We start from the raw sequence: 18,648 nt of genomic DNA on the forward strand, positions 1-18,648 counted from the left end.
GGCGCCTGCAGAGCCCGAGCGGCCACCGCAGCCGAGGAGCCACCGACGCCCGCGACCACGCCCACCGCGACCACGCCGACGGAGCAGGCATGGCGGACAAGACGACCTCCCGCCTCTCCATCCCCGCCTCCGCCGCCTCCGGGCCGTCCTCCGCCAGCTCGCGCACGCACTCCCGGCGCCCCTCCCTCGCCGCGGCGGGCCCCTCCAAGTCCCTCGTGTCCCCCGCCTCCCCCGGTCTGTCCATCTCCCCCCTCGTCGCCCGCTCCCACTCGCACCTCGCCGCGGGCACCGCCCACGCCCGCACGGCCCCCACCACGCCCACCGACACCCCGCCGTCGTCAAGCTATGTCAGCGTCGCGCCGCCCGGCACGCGGAGGCTGCTGATGCCGACCGTGCGCTCGACGAAGCCGGGGATGGGCTCGCCGAAGATCCCGCCGTACAAGGCCTCGCCGTCCAAGATCGCGAGGTCGCGCGCGGGCTCGGTGTCGAACCCGTCCTTCCTCTCGGACCTGAGCGACAAGTCGGCGAACGCCACCGCGCCGGACTGGATTGGCGGCGGGCGGAGGTTTGAGATCGTGGAGGAGCAGATTGAGCTGGCGGGGTACCAGATATATGCGGTGGAGAAGTGGTGTGTCGCGTTTGTCGTGACTGGGTCTTGTCCTCCGGCTCACTCGGACTGTGTCAGGGTGGTCGAGCGCCGACGGCCAGTGATAGTATTGACAGTCTTCACCGGAGATCCACAACATAAGGTATGCTGCTGATATCTACCGGCGCACTGTGCTCATGAACTGCTTGCGTAGATACTGGTGACTGCCCTTTCGCCATCGTCGTCACTTAGCCCCTCGGAGGCTCAGACAGAATGGGACCAAGCACTCCGACACCTTCGCAGCGAGGGCGCGCGACCCAAGGATGTGCGTGTTCCTCGAGCTGATGCTGGTGCTCAGCGTAGCTGACGTTGTAGCAGATGGCTCTCGGCGTCCTCATGGTCACTTCCCTTGCGAACTTCCGCTCAGACTATACCATCGTACATATACCCCGTGGCAACTTCCTCGAAGTGCGTGAACAACTGTATACTAACATCAACCTTCTCCGCATGGGATGCAGCGGGCGCAGTGCGCTCACCCTGGAGGAGCCCAGGTAGGCGCCCCCTCTTCCACCCCACGTCTTGCACGCTGAGACAGCGTACCTAGCGATACCACGAAGGATCGGTTCATCTTGATGTACCATATCCCTGACAAAGGGAATGCACGCTCTGCTGCGTGCTTCAACGCAACTGTACTCGAGCTCGTCAAGCTCATCCAGGCCGGGCTGGCGATGTTCGAGCTTTTCGACATCAACCCGGAAGAACGGAACGGGCTACTATGCGACGTGACATGCGATGGAATCCGGCGCTGGGCAGCCGAGGTCGGCGAGCCATGCATGAAGATCGAAGTACGTGCCGCTTCTAGAAGTCGGAACTGTCGACTGAGTCTTCTCTCGCAGCCCACAGAACGAGTGGCAGACCCGACAGTGCTAGCTGCCCTGTTCAGTCTGATCCTCACAACCCGAAACAAACTGCACGCCCTCGGCTACTACGTCCCCAAGGACCCCTTCCTCGACCCGTACAACTTCACGCGCGCCCTCACTGCCTTCCAGTCCCCCCAGCGCCACGGGCACGGCTACAGCCACTCCATCTCCCACTCCCCGCGCGCCCCCTCCCCTCCCCGCGCAACAAGCCCACACAAGGCGCACCACGGCTCCGGCGCGCCCTCCACCGCCCCCTCGCCGATACCGCCCGTCGCGTACCTCTCGCAGGCGCTCGTCGAGGCGGTCCAAGCCGCGTACGACAAGAAGATGCGCCCGACGGAGTCGTACAAGGTGCACCGCGTGCTGATCAGCAAGCTTGACGATCTCGTCGACGACCTCCGCTCCGCGGGCGACGTCGAGGGCGCGAGTGGCGTGAGCCCGACGGCGGACCTCGCGGCGCTGGTGAGGCTCGTGGTCGCGAGCTCGGCGAAGGACGCGCCGAGTAGCTTGAGGTATCTGTGGACGGGCCGTCCGGATGATGTGGGGAAGAAGAGGAGGGAGAAGGAGGCGGTGTGGAGTGATGGTGAGCGGGAAAGGGAGGAGAGGGAGATGGAGAGGGATTCGAAGGATATCAGGGAAAGGGAGAAGGAGAAAGATAGAGACAGAGACAAGAGTCTGAGAGAGAAGGATCGAGAGAAGGAGGAGAGGGAGAGGGACGTTCGATCGTCTGGCGACGAGAGTGAGTCTTACAAGCCGGTGCGCAGGGTGCAGCGGAAGATCGAGAGTTGGGCAGCGTGAGTGTTCAATGACTGCCATTAGCAGTTTCTTTCTGATCTTATTCGTTCCTACAGCCTTGGGAGAGCGAAGAAGCTCAGCGTGGACTTCGGCAGTATTGGCAAGAACCGCGGCGGACAGTCTGAGCAGTCGGGTCCCTCCTCGACAGTTCCTTCGGTGCGGATTACAGGGTAAGTAGCCTCATCACATCATGTCACCGACACACGGCGACACGCCTATTTCAGGGATTTAGACGAGGAGGAGCCACTGAGCAGTGGCCAGACGTCTCCCGTCTGTAAGTACACATCTTCTAGACCCGTTGCCGTGCGCGATTAACGCTGCTCCCCAACATCTACAGTCGAGAATGCCGTGCCCGTCATCCTTGGAGTCGGCTCGTACACTCCTGCGCAACGGTCCGCCAGCGAACTCTCCGAGTACGACAGGCGCGTCACCGAGTTCAACAGGAAGCGGCCCTCGACAAGACCACCCTACCAATCACGGATCATCAGCTGGTCGGACCCACTCAGTGCAAAGGAACTCGTTGACTCGAACTCGTCCGACGACAGGGAGAGGTTGACATCGCCGCTATCACTACTCCGGCGAACAGACTCCATCGAGGACAACGAGACAGAAGCGACCGCGAGCGACACCGAGATGGACACCGCGCACCGACGGCGCCCGCTCACCTCCGGTCCTCGACGCTGCCGCTCCTTCGACGCCGCGGCGGACATGGTCGAGACGCGCGTGCTCCCCCTCGAGCGCATGCGGATCGACGTCGAGCTCTGCGGGCAGCTGCTGGTGATGTACCGGCGCGAGCAGCACCTCGTGAACGTCGCGGCGAGCCTCGCCGCGCTGACGGAGCGGCTCTCGCGGACGAACACGCAGCTGCGCACGGACCACGAGCGCGCGCGGCCGGGCCTCGCGGAGCTGCGTGAGCGCACGGGGATCCTGCACCGGGTCGAGGCGGCGCGCGCGAGGGCGGACGTGCTCACGCAGGAGACGCAGGCGCTCTCGTACGAGAGCGCGCAGTACCTCGTTGAGGACCTCTGGCATATGGCGGTGCAGCCCCGCCGGAGGGTGCTTGCGCTCCGTGAGAAGACGTTCGGCACGGGGCGGAAGCACCCGCAGGGCGTGCGCGGCGCGCATGGGCGGTTCAACCGCGTGCAGTGGACGCTGGATGGGCGCGAGCGGCTTGTGGATGCGCTTGGAAGGACGGAGAGCGAGGCGGAGGAGGATGCGGGCTTGCCGGGGGCGGACGCGATCGACTTGGAGGAGAGCGAGGATGAAGCGGATGTGGTGCAGCATCAGAGTCTGCGGCCGACATGGTTGCTGAACTTCTTCAACTACTGGGGTAGTAAGTGGGGGGCCGCTGGTCAGAAGAAAGAGTCGACGCCCCCGAAGGAGGACGAGCCACAGACCGACAGGGAGGACAGGGAGGACGCGTCGGAGGAGGTACAGACGACCTGCGCGTCTCTTCCTACCTCGCCTACTCAGCCTCGGCTACGACCCGCGGCGAGGCATACTAAGACAACAGCTGGCTGACCTCCCTCCATTCGCATTTTGCTCATCTTTGCGTTGTTCATCTCACCTTTGGACTGGAGGATCGCTTGGGACAACATCGTGTAGCAATAACAATACCACTAGATTATGCTAATACCCAGGAACATTTCGACGTACAGTGGGCAATACACATGCTGCTGTCCAGAGAGCGAACGCGCGAGCGGCTACCGCACCTTCATCCTCGTCTGACTCTTGCGCATCGCGCGCTTTTTCTCGCGATCCAAAGCCTTCTTCTGGTCTGCCGCGCTCAGCCTGCTCAGGCGCTCCTCCTCAGCCTTGCGCTTGGCCGTCGCGCGCTTCTCCTCTTCCTCCTCCCGCTGCTCGCGCTTCGCCTCCTCCCTGATCTGCTTCTCGACCTCCTCGCGCGTCTTCTTCAGCTTGTTCTTCGTCTCGGGCCGGAGCTGTGCCGCGAGGCCTCCGCGCATGCCGCTCGCCTTCCCTTCGCCCGCGATTGCGTCGACGAGCTGGAAGGCTGCCTGCAGGAGAGGCAGCGTAGCAGCGGCATCCGAAGGCGGTGGTAGAGTCAGCTCGAGAATGAGGTGCTTGCTGCGCTGGCTCTGGGGGAGGGGCGCGCTGGGCCGCGTGCGGGGCTGGTCCGTGATCGAGAGGGAGCGGAAGTACTTGAGCGTGGCCGGGGCCGAGAGCACCGCGGGGAGGTCGAGCGCACCGAGGGGCTTGAGCAGGCTCGTGGTGATGTCCGCGAACTCGGACATCACCGTGAGCGAGGGCGGGAGCGTCGGGTTGTCGGTCGTCTTGGTGAAGGTGAAGTCCCAGCGGCGCGTGCGGATGCCCTTCATCTCGTCCTTCGCGATGACCGCCCAGACGCAGTCCGGGACCGCACTCGCGGACGCGGGCGCGTTGAAGGTGAAGTCGAGCTCGACGGCGTCGGCGGCTTTGTAGTCGAGCTCCATGAGCCCCCGTCCGAATTGGTAGATGTATTGGAGGAGATCGTGCCGCGGGCGGAGGGCGAAGGTCGTGTGCAGGGACTTGACTGCACGACGGCCGGTGGAGAAGTTGAACCAGTCGGAGTTTCCGTCTGCACAGGGGCGTGCTCAGTTCGTGAAGCAATTGTAGATCATGGAGCGAGGTTTGACGTACCACGCACAAGACCATTTGCAGGTATGGGCATCGAGAATTGGGCCTCGAGCAGCGGGGTATGCGTGTCGAACCTGGAGATCCGGTGGTGTGAGCTGTCTGCTGGCTGCCCAAGGTTTGGAGTCCAGGTCGTACGCACCATTTGTTCACTCTGCTCTGATTCACCCGCTTTCCCCAGAAATAGAGGGCAATGAAGAGGAGGATACCAGCAATGAAGTACGGCTCATTCTGGAAGACTACATCGCTCCGCGTCAGTCAGCCTGTAGGCAATGGAACATTGTAAGGGGTGACACTCACATGCGGGGCGGATGGTGATGAACTTCCACCGGTACTCGGTGCCCTCGTAGTCTGGCGAGAGGTTGACCGGGGGCGGAGTGAGGAAGCTGAGTAGGAGGGAGGCCATCCTGCCTCTGGTTCTCGAATTTGACTGAGCGCACCGAGGAGACGTGCAGCCAGCCCGTAGACGCCGGCTGGCTTCGCTGGCGAGTATGGGGGACGGCGTCTGTGTTCAGGGACAGATTCAGAAGAGGCGCCCAGATCGGGGTGATGGCGGGAGGCCCGATATGGAAAGTGGCGCGCCGCTGTTCGGTGCGAAGCCATTCACGCCATGGACGCCCGGTGACAGGTCCATCACGCCCGCCGCTGTCCGTCTGCCAGCTGCAGGGCACTGGTGCATGTCAGCCTCGTCGTGAGCCCGCCCCTCTGCTCTCTCCGCCAGCATGCATATTCACATCAACTTTCTCGTGCTTGAAGCAGACACGGCCCCGCGCCCCCATATAGGAAAGTTCGCCTCGAGCCTTTCCATGGCCGAGTCCGATGTACGTTAACAGATGCACCTCAACTGGCAGTCTCCATTGCCGTCATTGACCACACCCTGACTTGTCTGCTACCACTAGCGGCATCCCGATCGCCGGCGCACACCGTCCCCTGCTCCGACCGACTATAGCGCCTTCGTGCGTGCCACGCTTGCGCATCACTCCCGCACATCAAGTTCAGTTGACCAAAGCGTCCTGCGGAAGTGCCTAGGCTTGGCTTCGTCGTATCTTATCACCGACACGACAATGAACCCTGATACTGGACTCAGCAGCTGGAATATCGGCTTCAGCCAGCTCATCGACGTATTAGTCGCGCTGCACAACAGAGGCGAGCTCGCGCTCGACACCGTGAACGCCGCCAGCAAGGCATGCTCGGAGTGCTGGACCGTGGCAGGGTCATGGCGAGAGATGGACGCGGGGCGGGACACCGTGCGCGGCGTAGCAGTCAGGCTGAAGGGGCTGCTGGACGAGAACGGGAAGACGTACCGCGGGGGACGGGTCTACGTTCCCTGAAATGACGGCGCACCGCTGGAAGGTACTTGTATGAACGACATGCTGTACGACAATCAATTTGTAGAATACGGTGCTCTCGATCATCTCCCTCTCATCATCACGCTCCCGATCTGCGCCCTCATCGCGCCTTTATTGTAGTCTGTGTTCAGACGCGGGGGCCTTACCGAGAGGTCGCCATTTTCGACCTCCGTTTGAAATCCAATATAACACATTACATTCGTTTGTGATCGGAGGGTGAACTATGGTGAAGCACGAGAGAGACGGCCTGCTACCTCTTGCTACCGTACATCGCAGTCTGACCCTGCGGGGCCTGCGGTCGAGTCTCTCGTTCTGTTCGCTGCTCATAACTTGAACATGGCATCCTCATCTCGGCAACGCGCCGTACAGGCCAATCTTGACGACGCTCGATCCGAGAAGCTCGACACCGTATTCCGCGCTATCCAGGCAGGCGGGATGACTTTCGGCGGGTTCTTGCGCGAAGCTTTCACTGTGCCGCCTCCTCAGGTTTCCAAGGGAAATACGGCACGACACTCGCAGCTTGTTTCTGCATTCCTGGGTGGACGATCGAGCGAGTCGGCACACGAAATCGTCGAGCTCATGTACTCGAGCAGGTACAGTGCTCCCATCCCTGTTCGAGACTCTCCGAGACGTCCTGGCCACGAAGCGCCGCGACCTGACGCGAAGAAGATGGCTCGCTGGGGTCTGCGTGAATGGGCTGTGGAGAAGGTGGAGGATATCGTGGACGAGGAGGCGGAGGATGTCACGTCGAAGGCGGGCGGGTTTCACCTGAGGGACAAAGACGCTACATGGGACTTCATGTTTAGCTTCACAATGGAAAACATCTTGTCCGTCATCAATGCGAGGGCCCCGACTGCCCTGCGTGTGATTACCGCCGCCGCTATCCCCCGTCGTGTTCGCAAACCGCCCGGTGCTCCTCAAGATGCTTCGGCAACCTTTTGTGGAACGTACTACTCCAAAGAACCAGACTCGAACGGAGACAGAGGGAAGCGACGTGATCCGATGCTTGTAAGCATGTATATTCATGCTTCGAGAGCCGGTTTCTGACTCAACAAACGCAGATAACCTTGATTGCATGCCTCTTGCTCTTCGGGGCGCGCAACCTACAGTTCACGGCATTCCAGAAGTTCATCGGGATATGGCTGTTCGCCCATACAGCCTCTAGTGACATCTATGCGGTGTTCAGCCGCTTTGGTGTCTCGGTCTCTTACAGTTCTGTGCTCAGACTGTTACGCTCCCTATCACAGTCTGCCCAAATGGTAATCCAACGTGTCGCGACTGCGCGAGCATTCCTTCTCATCTACGACAATATCAATCGCATGGCCCGTGCTTGGGATCCCGACGTTGGCGAGCACGACATAATGCACAATGGCACCGCTGCGACTCTTGTCGAGCTCGAGGATTGTGACCCGAAGGTCGCGTTTGATCCGGAGACGTTGCGGCGTGCGCAAGGCGAGCAGCTTCGCAGGAATCTTCACGTCAATGTCTTGCACGGCCGGGTTGATTGGTGGAAACTTAATGCAGTGATGACCACCCACATCCTCGGTATCCTCGCGGAACATGTACCCGAGCATCTGTCCGCGGTGAAAGATTTCGTCAAGCTCCGGCTGTCCACTACTCTAGCAACCCATCGTATGCGAGACGGGCGGAAGACAAAGCTCCATCCCCTGGCTACATCTGATTACAATGAAGGCGTAACGAGCGAGAATGCGAAGGTTCTCGACGACCTCCTCCTTCATCAGCTTGGATTGCCGAAAGAAGAGGTAGATAAACTCCTCGTCATTGTTGGCGGGGATCAATCTACCGTGGAGAAGCTGCGCACGCTGAAGAAGTTCCTCGCATCCTGCCCGCATGGTTATAAACGGTATGGCTGGGTGCTTCCGCTCATCCAGCTCTGGCACATGGGCTGGGCAGATCTGGAGCGCATTCTTTCCACGCATTGGGGTGCGTCGCAGTCCGATGCGAAGGATTTATCATCGCTGTGTGCGATGAATGTTCTCCTCGGGCGCAAGGTCAAGGATCAGAAGCGCCCAGACTACTACCCCACCCAGCATCTTCTCTTCGACACCCTCAAGGCCGATATTCTGAGTATCTGGCGGTACGAGTCTCGCTCTATATAGATATCTTTTACGACATGATTAGCTCACAATTGTATGTACAGAATCCGACTCGGTGTGAAGGATCTACCTGCGTACTTCAGCACACATACTGTGCCAACTGAAGAGCTTCTACAAGTTGCTGAAGACATACGGCTCACGTATTGCACGTCTGCTGCCTGGGAAGAAGCAGTATTACCAGATGATGACAGCATGGCGACTGTGAGCTTCCCGATCGGTGCGGCATGGCAGGCCCCCGATGGCACAGACGGCACCCCAGCTATGGCCACGGTGGCAGGCCTGCAGGACAATGCGCTATCCTCAAACCGTGGCGATCAAGTCTTAGGAAACATCATTCTGCGCACACGGGATATCTTACTTCATTATGAATTTCAGTGTGCAATCGCTGAAGGAGACATCGGACGTGCCATGAACGTCATGTCGGTGAGGCTCCGATAGATCGCTGATTCTCAATATTGCGAGAAAATCTGACTCTGTAGTATTTGTAGGTATGGACGTTCACGTTCATGGGCTCAGGTCGACATAAGTACGTGAATGAGCTACTGGAACTCACGTGCCACTTCGAGTACGAGTACTCGGGCGAACTCCAGAAAGCCATATTAAACAACTGGCTCTGCAACCTATCTGGGTTTGCTGGATGCTGGTTTCCTATGGATCTTCTTCAAGAGAAGAACATCAAGCAGCTGAAGGAGATGGCGCAGCGACGAAGTGCCTCCTTTGGTGGCTCCTTTTTCAAGGAAGTTATCGCCTATAATATTCGTGCATTCTTGCAGACAATCACGTCGGCCCGAGTTACCGCTCACCTTGCAAGCAAAAGCGCAAAACATGCACGCAAAGACAAGCATGCTACACTCAACGAGCTTTCGCGGCATATGGACGAACAAGGTTTGCATCAGTTCCGAGCGGGACGTACCCTGGGACATGTAGCACAAGACGACTTCACGGAGGGCTACCGGAAGCTAGCAGATGGGAAAAAGATCGAAGACTTCATTGCACGTACACTTCGGGATGCCGGCGCGATCCACAGTGATTCCGAGTTAGCGGCCGCCGACGACGAACAACAAGCGATAGATACTGCTGCATTACCGAATGTGGTTGTAGACGGGCAGCTACTCGTTGGTGACGAAGTGATGTTGGATGGGTTGGACAGTGGTGAGGAGGAGGAGCAAGAGGAGCAGGATAATGATACAACATGACACTAGGAGTTACAAATGCCAGAGCCGTCGACAGTACCCCAGTTGCATATAGTAACGCCGATCGCACTGAGCGGGGCATCCGACGAGCGTCAAAGCGCGCCTTCGACGCGTTATACACAAATGTTGGCCCTGTTTGTATCATCACATGATGTGCCGACCGGCGAAATTTGACCTACCGATAAGACCCCCCTAGTTGATAGCAGACGTCAGACAAGGATATCCTGAGGCACGAAGGTTGAAGGAATTGTCTACGTCTGCCTGGGGAGACTACTTTATTGGCTGCATTGTTCAGGGTCGGGGTCTTGCCCGACCGCCTTGCCATACCAAGTCACGGATACAAGGGAACTGAGTAGACACCCAATTGCGGCTTCTCAGAGTGTCGTGTGAGGCGTTGGAAGAGGTCATTATGAGTCAGTGTCCCTGCTAACTGCCATTCCGAATGATGGCTTCGTTAAACAATTCCACATATACGTATAGGGCTACATGTAGTACATAGTAGACAAATTGTCAGCGTTTCAAACTTGGCAGCAAACCACAGTGGGCCCGCACTCCGGCTTGCGCCATCGGACTCGTCTTCAGTGCACCGACTGCCTAAGTTTGCCTATTTCAAGTCAACACGCGCCAGCAAGCGGAAGCACGTCAAGACAACGTACAGTCTCGATGCACGACGTAGTCTGGGCAGCTTGCTTCGCAAGGTTTCATACCATGCATCAAACGCAGGCCCGCAATTCGTGTTGCACAATTCGCAATGAAAGCCCACAATTGGTATGTCTCTGGACGAATGCTTGGTCATTATCTCGTCAATTTTCCTCAGGTTTTCATCGGCAGCGGTCCCGTCTAGCAGTAGTCGCAGCAAATGCACGCCATCGCCAATGTCTTCCCCGACTACTTGGAAAAACACCAGTATGGTAGAAAACTTCCCGGCCGCAGCCGACGCGAACAGGGCAGCGAGCCAGGCAAAGTCGAAACGCGCCACGTCGGCGGCATCAATTGTTATCCTCGTGTGAAGCCTCGTGGGTATCTTGACTTGTGCAAGAGACAGATGTTGGCCTATGCCCGTCCCGAACCGCATAGATGAGTTATTGAAGGCACTGGAAGAACAAAATACTCACCAACGAGCGGTGTCGCTTCTTCTGGGGATACACCTCGATGATCCAAGATTAGGGTGATCGGGTTGAGCCAAGACGTTTGAGTACAAGCATCCAACAATGAACGGAAATCCGAGTTTGCAAGACCTGCCAAAGGGCTCGGAAAAGATAGCGCCACAAGGTTCATCGGCATCTGGATGCGACTCAAGGCTTGCGGATGCTGCATGGTCATCGGTATTGAGATCAAGACGGAGCAGGGTACCACGAGGTCGCCGGAGGGGGCCCCAGCTGAGACTGCGAAATGAGACCCGAGTACATTTCAAAGCCGAGACCGCGGGCAGGGCACAGATGAGGGCTGCCAGCGTAGATGGGGAGAATATCTCAACCTTTTCTAGACTGAGTGTGGTGACCTCGGTGAACCTCGACAGATGCAGAAATACGTCCCGGTGCACAGGCGCTGCGACCCACTTCACATCACGGATGGTGAGGGCGCTCAGATTGGGCATCAGGTCGGCACAGGTCGCAGCGAGCGTCCCTAGCTGGGGGATAGTACGCTGACCGAGACCTGCGGGTCGATCAATAATGTGGACTTCCTGGACGATTGACCCAGCTGCGGATTGGTGCGGAGTATGCTTGCCAGGCGGAATGTCTGTTCCTGGCTCCGGAGGTAGACTGTTTGAAGAGACAGGTACCGACTGCTAGGGTACCACGCCTTGCATACCATGGTGCAGTTGATAATATCTTCAACAGGCCCGAAGCCGATTATGCATTCGTAAATCTCGAGTGGATAATGTGGGCGAGACTGGCGCAAATCCTTTACAACGAGAGTATTCATGCTTGATCCACGGTAGAAGACACTGCAAATTTGTCAACGCTTGAACGATGCATCGAGAGACGGACAGACGTACCTTGAACAGGATGGCAGGTAGCTTGCACCGATGGTGGTATCGATGTGAGATGCGATGGGACCGAGCGCCGATATATAGCGGAGGGCCGTGAACAATACTCACATAGAACAAGAAACATGGCTATGCATGTCCAGCTTTGTCCAAGCTCATGCTCCGCAGGTGCCAGTGCGGAGCTTCACTAGGAAGCACGGCAGCATATGGAGCGCCAGTAGAAGACATACGCATTCGGCTGCGGATGGGAGATACACGTTGTACAGTGCCTCGCACTGCGAGTTCCTTGTTCACCCACTCGCGGAGACACACGTACAACACGTACTCCATCGGATGGCCATATCATGAGAGATGTTCGTAACATCCCCGAGGCAACGGGGACGACGTTCTTCTCAAGAAACACAGGAAGTTACTCACCAGCGAGTCAGATACGGCTAGCCTGCGTCGTACCGTATCTTGCCTATGCCACAGGGTATAGCTTCACCTTCGACGGGCTGTGCCCATATAGCGATGTCAAGAGTAAACGTGCTATCCTGACCCCGGAAGCCAATGTGTTGGTCGACTTGCACGTTTGTCGCGATCCACTAGCCAATGAGAGTATAACCATGCCGAGATAGTCAGCATATGAATTCCCTTCAAACGCAGCAACCACTTGAAGGGCAACATTCGCCCGGGTGTGGTCTGGTCGGGCGGTGTGCGAGCGAGGAGGAGAGAGAAGACGCCGCGGGCCGGACTCGGGATGCGGGTCCGTTGTGACGCCCATCGACGTGACGTCACGCGCTAGTCGGCGGGTCCGCTGAGAGCGCCGTGGTAAGCGAGACACTCAAGCTCAAGCTCAGGCTCACCGGTTCTCGCGCTGAGGGCACCGTCTCTCCCATCGTCTTCATCGCAGCCCACGATGACCGACCCTGCCTCCTCGTCGCCCGTCGCAATCGGCTACGCCAGGCAGCCCCCCGCCACTAACTCCGTCTCGGGTTCGCCCACCGATCCGTTCACCACACCCCTCTCCTCCCCGGCCAAGTTGTCTGTGCCTCTCCCTAATGAGCCCTCCACTTCTGCCGCGAGCGAGAAACCTCTCCCACCGATCCAGCACTCTCCTCCGTACAAAGAGGAGAAACCGCTTCCTCCCATCGTCCACGATTCACCCGTTCAAGACGAGAGGGCTCTCCCATCTGCCGGAAGTGCCTCTTCGGTCCATGAACTCTCCGCGAGCGACCCAACCACCCTGACACCGCTGCGTGCGCATTACCTCAAGAAGGAGCTCATATCTCTCCAGTTCCAGCGCGAGCTCAACGCGCTCGTGGCCGTGCCCACCAACAATGTCTCACCTTTCTCGTACCTCGGGCCACCCTTCACACCACCGCCCAAGGGCGTGCCTGCGCCCGAGCTGCCCTTCCTGCGTTATTGCTTCCGCAAGTTTGTGCTTTCCTTCCCGTTTCTCGCTGACGCACCCCGCGACTTCTTCCCGGACAAGCTCCAGCCTTTCCTCGGGTCGATGCTGTCGCGGAACCTGAGCTCCACGGGTATCTTGGATGAAGGTGGCCAGGATAGTGAGGAGGCCGCACGCCACAAGCTGCTGGCAAAGCTAGAGAGGCATGCTGCAATGCTCATGACCAGTGGGACCAAGTTGCAGGAGAAGGAGGAGGTCGTGCGGCTGAAGCAGGCGGACCTTGATCGGCTGGAGATGCTTGCGCGAAAGCGAGCAGCGAGAGAGAACAAGGTGAAGGACCGTTTCGAAGTTAACGTCGCATGCGTGAGGACCGTCACTGAGAAGGGGCGTGTGCGGAGTCGAGTTCACGAGGTGTGTAATTGTATGCGCTCTTATAACTCTCGGTTCTGACACGAGGTTGCAAGGAATTCATCATCCGGACGCGAAGACCTCATCAGAAGGATGTCTTTGTCTCGCGTAGGTACGGCGATTTCAAGACGCTTGCAAATGAGCTGCGCAAGGCGCACCCGGGCGAGTCGGTTCCCGCACCTCCAGCCAAGGACCGCACGGTCGTCAACCTAAGCACGGCATCTGCAGTGTCTCCCCCGGGCTTCCGTTCTACTCCGCCAGGAAGCCCACCGCCACCCATGTCGTTCTCTATGCCTGGAGGTCTATATCAAACACAAAACAATCCCAGTAGGGACTCATTCTCGAGTCAAGGAACGACTAGTCCTACTTCGCCGGCCTCTTTCGCGTCAGCACAAGGGTTCAGCAGTGGAGCCTCGAAACTGGCCCGTGAGAAGAACCGACTGACCCTCCGTGCATATCTACATACGCTCCTGGCCATGCCAGAGCTCGCTAGCTCCCCTGTGCTTCGCTCGTTCCTGCTGAGTGGGCCGACAAGGCTGACCGCGGAGGAAATGGAAGATGCAAGACGCAGGGAAGAGGCAGACCGGCTAAGAGAAGATGGGCGAAAGCGGTTTGCGAAGGAGATTGCTGCGCGGGTGGACGGGCTGAGGGACACGGCGAAGAGCGTGAAGGGCGAGCTGTTCGCGAAAGGTGCGCTTGTCGTCTTAAGTGGTATTAGCCCGGATCACGCTGACCAGCACATCTGCAGACGGCCTAACGCAGATTTTCGCGACGATCAAGGTTACGGAGGACGTGCGCGAGCTGCCGGATAACTTTCAGGCCGTCATTGAGTGGGCACGCATCTCGTATGTCCCTCCGCTGTCCCATCCTCTCCTCTACCTACCCCAGACTGATCACTAGCTCCCTGATGTAGACTAGCGTCGACGGTCTTCCAGCAGTTCGTTGCTGCGGATACCGCGTCGGAGACGTTCGCGGGTTTGAAGCGCATACACGGGCTGATGCCATACTTCATGATGAAGACTGCGCTCAAGGTCAGCAATCCAGTGGCGATGATCCGGGGTGCGTCACCAACAGGAACACCCGTATCTGGTGTACAACTGAGGGACGGTGCTTAACACTATAGGAGTGCTGGATCTTTTCCTCGCACAACCTTTCGGTGGGCGCAGTCTGCTCCAAAGGTAGGTACCCTCCGAGGTACATGCGCCGTAACAGTTTAATTAAGTTCGTGTAGGATGTTCACAGGCTCCCTTATCGAGGAGGTCAAAGGGGTCGAGGAGGATATTGAAACAGTCAAGGATAAGATCGACGACCCCATAATCTGCGAGAAGATCCGACAATTCGTGTATGCGCCTCGCGAGATCCAGGCAGTCTACAAGGCAGATGCTAGTACGTTTCCCTTTGGCGCTCGTTGCGGCTGTTCGCTGAGTTTTGCGTCTTGTTTTATGTAGCCGCAGAGGACATCCACCTCCTTGCTGCTGTCCTGCGTTCCGCGGAAGAGCCCTTGCTCTCTCGTGCACAGATGCAGCGGGTGCACTACTCACACCGAGCACACAAGGAGTACCTCAAACATGTCGAGACCCTTCAGGACTCGGATGATGATGATGGGCCGCAAGATGAGCAAGCGTGGTTGTTCGAGGACCTAAGCGTCCTCGCACGACTATATTCGAGGCTAAGGGATAGGGAGCAATTGATTGAGATCATCTTCGAGGTGCTCCCCACATTTCTTTCAGAACCGGGAAAGTGTGCTGACGGTGTTGCAACAGGGCTCGACCGCGGATTTGCTGAAGGATATCATAACGATATTCTATGCACCTTTGGCGCAGGTGTACCGCGCAGCCAGCATCGCAGACTCTCTGGGCGACTTGCAGAACTTCATAAACGATCTTATACGGACTGTTGAGTCCACCGAAGAACGTACGTCCTCTGCGTTTCTTGGGACATCTATCTATTGCTGACTTTTGTCACAGTCAGTCAATCAGACCCATCGAAGACGGTCCAGATTTATATCGACCTCATCAAACGGCATGAGCAGGCGTTCTACAGCTTTGTGCACAAGGTGCACTCCAAGGGTGAAGGTCTCTTCACAGACCTGATGCGTTGGATCGAGCTGTTCATCACGCTTATGCGTGATGGCGTTGGGGAGCGCATCAGCATGGAGTTCATTCTGCCGCATACAGGCTCGGAGCGGGAGGCGATCATGCGCGAGGTGGACGCGGTCGCGCTCTACCACTATAAGCTGAAGGTCGCGTATGAGGACAAGGTCCGCAAGCGCTTCGGGCGCACGCAGGGTATGAATGACGCAGATGCCGAAGACGAGGTAGCGGCAGAACTTGTCAATGGTGTCGTCAAGGATCTCAGCTTCGGCGAATTGATACAGGGCGACGCGGACGATCTCGCCGCGGAAGACACGGACTCTGAGGAGGACGATTCCAGCGACGAGGACCATTCGAGCAGCGATGAGGATGACGAGGATGAGACGGACAGCAGCGAAGGTAGCGATGGGAGCGACAGTGGTCGGACGGAGAGGGAGGGGACGCCGCATCCACGGCACCGACAAGGCGCGCCGGCGGTGTCTCCTCGGTCCCCTGACTCGCAGAGGTCTGCCACTTCATGCCAATCGCCTACTTCGCCAGTCAAGCGGTCACATACGCTTGGGCACGTACCTCTTCCACTTCCATCGCGGTCAAAGTTCAGGTCGAAGCCAGCCAGTCAAGAATCCTCCCCCCGTTCATCCACAGACCGCTCTCCTGTAAATCTTCGCCATTCACGCTCGCTGATTATGAAGCAGTCGGGAAAGAAGTCCCCGCCGCCAGACGTCCCGAACTCCGCTCCTGCAGCTTCACGATCGAAATCGACGACGAGACCACAGTCTCTGCCGCCGAAGAAGAAAGAGTCTGCCATCCAACCGCCAGAGCTGTTTCACCTTCCACAATTACTCCCTATATTCATGGAACTAGTAAGTTCGGCTGGCCATACACGATCGCAGAGTTAGCTAACGATCCCTACAGATGAAGCCTTCTCTTCGTGTGTGAGAGGAGTACCCATGCTGTCTGACAGTTGTCGCTTTCGATAGGACCTTCGATCTTGTAGCATCAGCCAGTTAGAGGAACACCATCCACTTGTTGTACCAATAATCATGTGCGCCGACCGAGTTGTACGATGTTAACCACCACATGTAATCGTTATCCCCGTCCATCGCTAGAGCAGTCTCGTGATTGTCGTGAATGTTGCTAGGTACATGAACGAAGTGCAAAGCTATGAGTATGTTACAGAAGCTGTTCCTAAGCCGATACCAACAGATGAGGTGAGAGCAAGTTCCAGGGTAATCAGAATGCTTGAGACGAGATTGAGAACCGTTTGAAGGTATAGCTGTATGGTACCACGATAAGTATTGGTGTACACACATACAGGCAGTATCACATACCCAAGGAATGCCAGGTCCTTGTTTGCGCCTGCGCTATCTGCGCCGACGGGCTCGTCTGGCACCTGCTCGAGCTCGTCCGTAGGGAAGTATGAAGTATCCGTGATGGAACGCAGACGAGGAATGAAGGGAGCGTCGATGTTCCTGATGCCGGTCCAGTTGACACCGTAGAAGAAGGGATGGTGCTTGATCTGATCCACGCTCAGACGACGATCCGGCGATGTGATCAACCTACAAGACGCCAAAGTGAGCCGGCGATCTTGCCCTAGTCGATACAAATTTACCTTCGGATGATATCCTCAGCTTCACGACTCAAGTGGACGTCGTCGGGGAACATGAGGTAGTTCGGCCACTGGATGATCTTGTGGTACGTCTCATGTGTCGATTCGGAGCAGAATGGCGGGTAGCCGACGAGACACTCGAACATGATAGCACCCAGTGACCAGTAGTCGCACTCGTTACCATACCCCTTCTGGAGGAAGATCTCGGGCGCGATGTAGTCTGGCGTACCGACAGTCGAATAGGCCTATGGATGAGGCCCATCAACTTTGCACAAATGAGGTAGCCAGATGAGACGAACCAGCTTTCTACGGTTAGCCTTCCAGGTGGCAATCTGGTCTTTGCTGGACATGGTCAGGTTAATGGCGTTGACCATCACACTGTTTCGCGCTTGCGTGGTAGGTGATGCAACGCCATTAGCGGACTCCAGGAGTCGCTGGTAATAGCTGCTGTCGTGCTGCTTGTGGAAGCCGGTGGATAGACCGAAATCAGACAGCTTGATGTGACCGTCCTTGTCGATGAGGATATTGTCCGGCTTGATATCACTGAACGGGGCAGTCCATTAGCTCCTACGGGACATCACAATGAGATGGCCCAACCCACCGGTGAATGAAACCGAGAGAGTGAACGGCTTCGATGGCGAGCACGCACTCCGCAATATAGAATCGCGTCACATCCTCCGAGAAGGTGTCGTACTTGATCAGCATAGTCATCAGATCACCTCCAGGAAGGAACTCCATGATCAGGTAGAGATACGCGGAGTCCTGGAAGGAATAGTAGAGCTGGACGACCCATGGCGAGTTGGATTCCGCGAGAACATCGCGCTCTGCGCGCACGTGTGCGAGCTGGGATGTAGGTCAGCTACGGTACTAGTTTGACACAGCTTTCCAAACGCACCTGATCCTTCTTTAACATCTCGTCCTTCCGCAGAGTCTTCATGGCGTAGATCTTTCCAGTGTCTGTCTTTTGCACTACACGGACCTATGGGGGACTGTTGGATCATGACTCACGGACACATAGGATACCGCTCCCCGCGGGATGTACGCACCTCTCCGAATGCACCCTTACCAATGACCTTCACCGTCCTGAAGTCTTCGAGGCCGAGCTTCGTCCGCCGCAGCCTCAGAAACGCAGACTCTCGCTTGCCCAGCTGTTGCAGCTGTCGCTGCTTGCGCTCATCGGACATACTGGTGTCAGCAGCCAGCTTCCGCTCGAGCTCGACGCGTCTTGCGTTTCAGATGTCAGCGAGGCGCTCGCACACAATCGCGACCCTCCATACCTCTGGTTACGCTCAATTGCCGCATCGACAGCGACCTTGTAGAAGTGCTCGAGCTTCAGCTGGGCGCCCTTCGCGCGTGGCACGGCATCATCGGAGAAGCCTGCTGTAGTCCGTTCAAAGTAGACATAGTCGGCCGGTTTGCCGTTCGAGTTGGACGACTGCCCGCTCGTCACGCTGGACGACGACTGCGATGCCTGCATCGATGGGCGCGAAGGGGTCTGGGGGTTGGAGGAGGAGGTGGTTGCCATCCCGTCGGTGTGCAGTCTGGAAAACAGAACTGCAGTTCCATA

General features: G+C 57.6%; 7 protein-coding genes across 7 annotated transcripts; 4 read left to right on the forward strand and 3 right to left on the reverse strand.

The window, feature by feature from the left end:
- The first annotated feature begins 331 nt into the window (after positions 1 to 331).
- Positions 332 to 3,915, forward strand: C8Q71DRAFT_826848 (uncharacterized protein). The gene is made up of 9 exons (XM_047926302.1): positions 332 to 628; positions 686 to 749; positions 801 to 911; positions 965 to 1,137; positions 1,191 to 1,431; positions 1,483 to 2,300; positions 2,358 to 2,471; positions 2,526 to 2,575; positions 2,639 to 3,915. Exons 1-9 carry the CDS (start codon positions 384 to 386, stop codon positions 3,820 to 3,822), a joined length of 3,000 nt encoding a protein of 999 aa, XP_047785127.1. The 5' UTR covers positions 332 to 383; the 3' UTR covers positions 3,823 to 3,915.
- Position 3,916: 1 nt separating this feature from the next.
- Positions 3,917 to 5,439, reverse strand: C8Q71DRAFT_801574 (DUF1682-domain-containing protein). Its single transcript, XM_047925954.1, has 4 exons — positions 5,233 to 5,439; positions 5,075 to 5,171; positions 4,939 to 5,009; positions 3,917 to 4,876 (listed from the first exon to the last, which is right to left on the reverse strand). The coding sequence occupies exons 1-4, from the start codon at positions 5,336 to 5,338 to the stop codon at positions 4,005 to 4,007; spliced, it is 1,146 nt and encodes a 381-aa protein (XP_047785128.1). The 5' UTR covers positions 5,339 to 5,439; the 3' UTR covers positions 3,917 to 4,004.
- On the forward strand, positions 5,440 to 6,490 carry C8Q71DRAFT_732122 (uncharacterized protein). Its single transcript, XM_047922237.1, has 2 exons — positions 5,440 to 5,753; positions 5,832 to 6,490. The coding sequence occupies exons 1-2, from the start codon at positions 5,655 to 5,657 to the stop codon at positions 6,261 to 6,263; spliced, it is 531 nt and encodes a 176-aa protein (XP_047785129.1). The 5' UTR covers positions 5,440 to 5,654; the 3' UTR covers positions 6,264 to 6,490.
- Positions 6,491 to 6,536: 46 nt separating this feature from the next.
- Positions 6,537 to 9,723, forward strand: C8Q71DRAFT_826858 (uncharacterized protein). The gene is made up of 4 exons (XM_047926303.1): positions 6,537 to 7,289; positions 7,343 to 8,379; positions 8,443 to 8,821; positions 8,887 to 9,723. The coding sequence occupies exons 1-4, from the start codon at positions 6,618 to 6,620 to the stop codon at positions 9,592 to 9,594; spliced, it is 2,796 nt and encodes a 931-aa protein (XP_047785130.1). The 5' UTR covers positions 6,537 to 6,617; the 3' UTR covers positions 9,595 to 9,723.
- Positions 9,724 to 10,543: 820 nt separating this feature from the next.
- C8Q71DRAFT_40152 (uncharacterized protein) lies at positions 10,544 to 11,821 on the reverse strand. Its single transcript, XM_047918331.1, has 5 exons — positions 11,693 to 11,821; positions 11,591 to 11,611; positions 11,223 to 11,539; positions 10,707 to 11,139; positions 10,544 to 10,644 (listed from the first exon to the last, which is right to left on the reverse strand). Exons 1-5 carry the CDS (start codon positions 11,716 to 11,718, stop codon positions 10,581 to 10,583), a joined length of 861 nt encoding a protein of 286 aa, XP_047785131.1. The 5' UTR covers positions 11,719 to 11,821; the 3' UTR covers positions 10,544 to 10,580.
- A 658-nt stretch (positions 11,822 to 12,479) lies between these two features.
- Positions 12,480 to 16,371, forward strand: C8Q71DRAFT_697727 (uncharacterized protein; the record flags this gene model as incomplete). Its single annotated transcript, XM_047919984.1, has 9 exons — positions 12,480 to 13,382; positions 13,436 to 14,069; positions 14,128 to 14,224; positions 14,293 to 14,438; positions 14,503 to 14,557; positions 14,611 to 14,765; positions 14,828 to 15,087; positions 15,143 to 15,293; positions 15,347 to 16,371. The coding sequence occupies 9 exons, from the start codon at positions 12,480 to 12,482 to the stop codon at positions 16,369 to 16,371; spliced, it is 3,426 nt and encodes a 1,141-aa protein (XP_047785132.1).
- C8Q71DRAFT_732136 (AGC/NDR protein kinase) lies at positions 16,313 to 18,621 on the reverse strand. The gene is made up of 8 exons (XM_047922238.1): positions 18,359 to 18,621; positions 18,128 to 18,305; positions 17,977 to 18,060; positions 17,683 to 17,924; positions 17,381 to 17,624; positions 17,085 to 17,326; positions 16,804 to 17,031; positions 16,313 to 16,748 (listed from the first exon to the last, which is right to left on the reverse strand). The coding sequence occupies exons 1-8, from the start codon at positions 18,604 to 18,606 to the stop codon at positions 16,706 to 16,708; spliced, it is 1,509 nt and encodes a 502-aa protein (XP_047785133.1). The 5' UTR covers positions 18,607 to 18,621; the 3' UTR covers positions 16,313 to 16,705.
- Between the last annotated feature and the right edge of the window lie 27 nt (positions 18,622 to 18,648).

The sequence above is a fragment of the Rhodofomes roseus genome (genome assembly GCF_022264815.1).
Source record: "Rhodofomes roseus strain CIRM-BRFM 1785 chromosome Unknown C8Q71scaffold_1, whole genome shotgun sequence".
NCBI lineage: Eukaryota > Fungi > Basidiomycota > Agaricomycetes > Polyporales > Fomitopsidaceae > Rhodofomes > Rhodofomes roseus.

What these genes read in the sequence shown, in the direction of transcription:
- C8Q71DRAFT_40152 (XM_047918331.1), bottom strand. Translation starts at nt 11,718, where the DNA reads ATGCATAGCCATGTTTCTTGTTCTAT. An exon ending in TACCTGCCATCCTGTTCAAG is followed by an intron (nt 11,540 to 11,590) that starts GTACGTCTGTCC and finishes ACAAATTTGCAG; the next exon opens with TGTCTTCTACCGTGGATCAA. An exon ending in AGAAGCGACACCGCTCGTTG is followed by an intron (nt 10,645 to 10,706) that starts GTGAGTATTTTG and finishes GGACGGGCATAG; the next exon opens with GCCAACATCTGTCTCTTGCA.
- C8Q71DRAFT_732122 (XM_047922237.1), top strand. Translation starts at nt 5,655, where the DNA reads ATGCATATTCACATCAACTTTCTCGTGCTTGAAGCAGACACGGCCCCG. An exon ending in TTTCCATGGCCGAGTCCGAT is followed by an intron (nt 5,754 to 5,831) that starts GTACGTTAACAG and finishes TGCTACCACTAG; the next exon opens with CGGCATCCCGATCGCCGGCG.
- C8Q71DRAFT_826858 (XM_047926303.1), top strand. Translation starts at nt 6,618, where the DNA reads ATGGCATCCTCATCTCGGCAACGCGCCGTACAGGCCAATCTTGACGAC. An exon ending in AGCGACGTGATCCGATGCTT is followed by an intron (nt 7,290 to 7,342) that starts GTAAGCATGTAT and finishes CAACAAACGCAG; the next exon opens with ATAACCTTGATTGCATGCCT. An exon ending in GATATTCTGAGTATCTGGCG is followed by an intron (nt 8,380 to 8,442) that starts GTACGAGTCTCG and finishes TTGTATGTACAG; the next exon opens with AATCCGACTCGGTGTGAAGG.
- C8Q71DRAFT_732136 (XM_047922238.1), bottom strand. Translation starts at nt 18,606, where the DNA reads ATGGCAACCACCTCCTCCTCCAACCCCCAGACCCCTTCGCGCCCATCG. An exon ending in GCTGAGGATATCATCCGAAG is followed by an intron (nt 17,032 to 17,084) that starts GTAAATTTGTAT and finishes GGCGTCTTGTAG; the next exon opens with GTTGATCACATCGCCGGATC. An exon ending in AAGGACCTGGCATTCCTTGG is followed by an intron (nt 16,749 to 16,803) that starts GTATGTGATACT and finishes GGTACCATACAG; the next exon opens with CTATACCTTCAAACGGTTCT.
- C8Q71DRAFT_801574 (XM_047925954.1), bottom strand. Translation starts at nt 5,338, where the DNA reads ATGGCCTCCCTCCTACTCAGCTTCCTCACTCCGCCCCCGGTCAACCTC. An exon ending in CATCACCATCCGCCCCGCAT is followed by an intron (nt 5,172 to 5,232) that starts GTGAGTGTCACC and finishes GGAGCGATGTAG; the next exon opens with TCTTCCAGAATGAGCCGTAC. An exon ending in TGCAAATGGTCTTGTGCGTG is followed by an intron (nt 4,877 to 4,938) that starts GTACGTCAAACC and finishes GCCCCTGTGCAG; the next exon opens with ACGGAAACTCCGACTGGTTC.
- C8Q71DRAFT_826848 (XM_047926302.1), top strand. Translation starts at nt 384, where the DNA reads ATGCCGACCGTGCGCTCGACGAAGCCGGGGATGGGCTCGCCGAAGATC. An exon ending in CCGGAGATCCACAACATAAG is followed by an intron (nt 750 to 800) that starts GTATGCTGCTGA and finishes CTGCTTGCGTAG; the next exon opens with ATACTGGTGACTGCCCTTTC. An exon ending in CCTTCGGTGCGGATTACAGG is followed by an intron (nt 2,472 to 2,525) that starts GTAAGTAGCCTC and finishes CGCCTATTTCAG; the next exon opens with GGATTTAGACGAGGAGGAGC.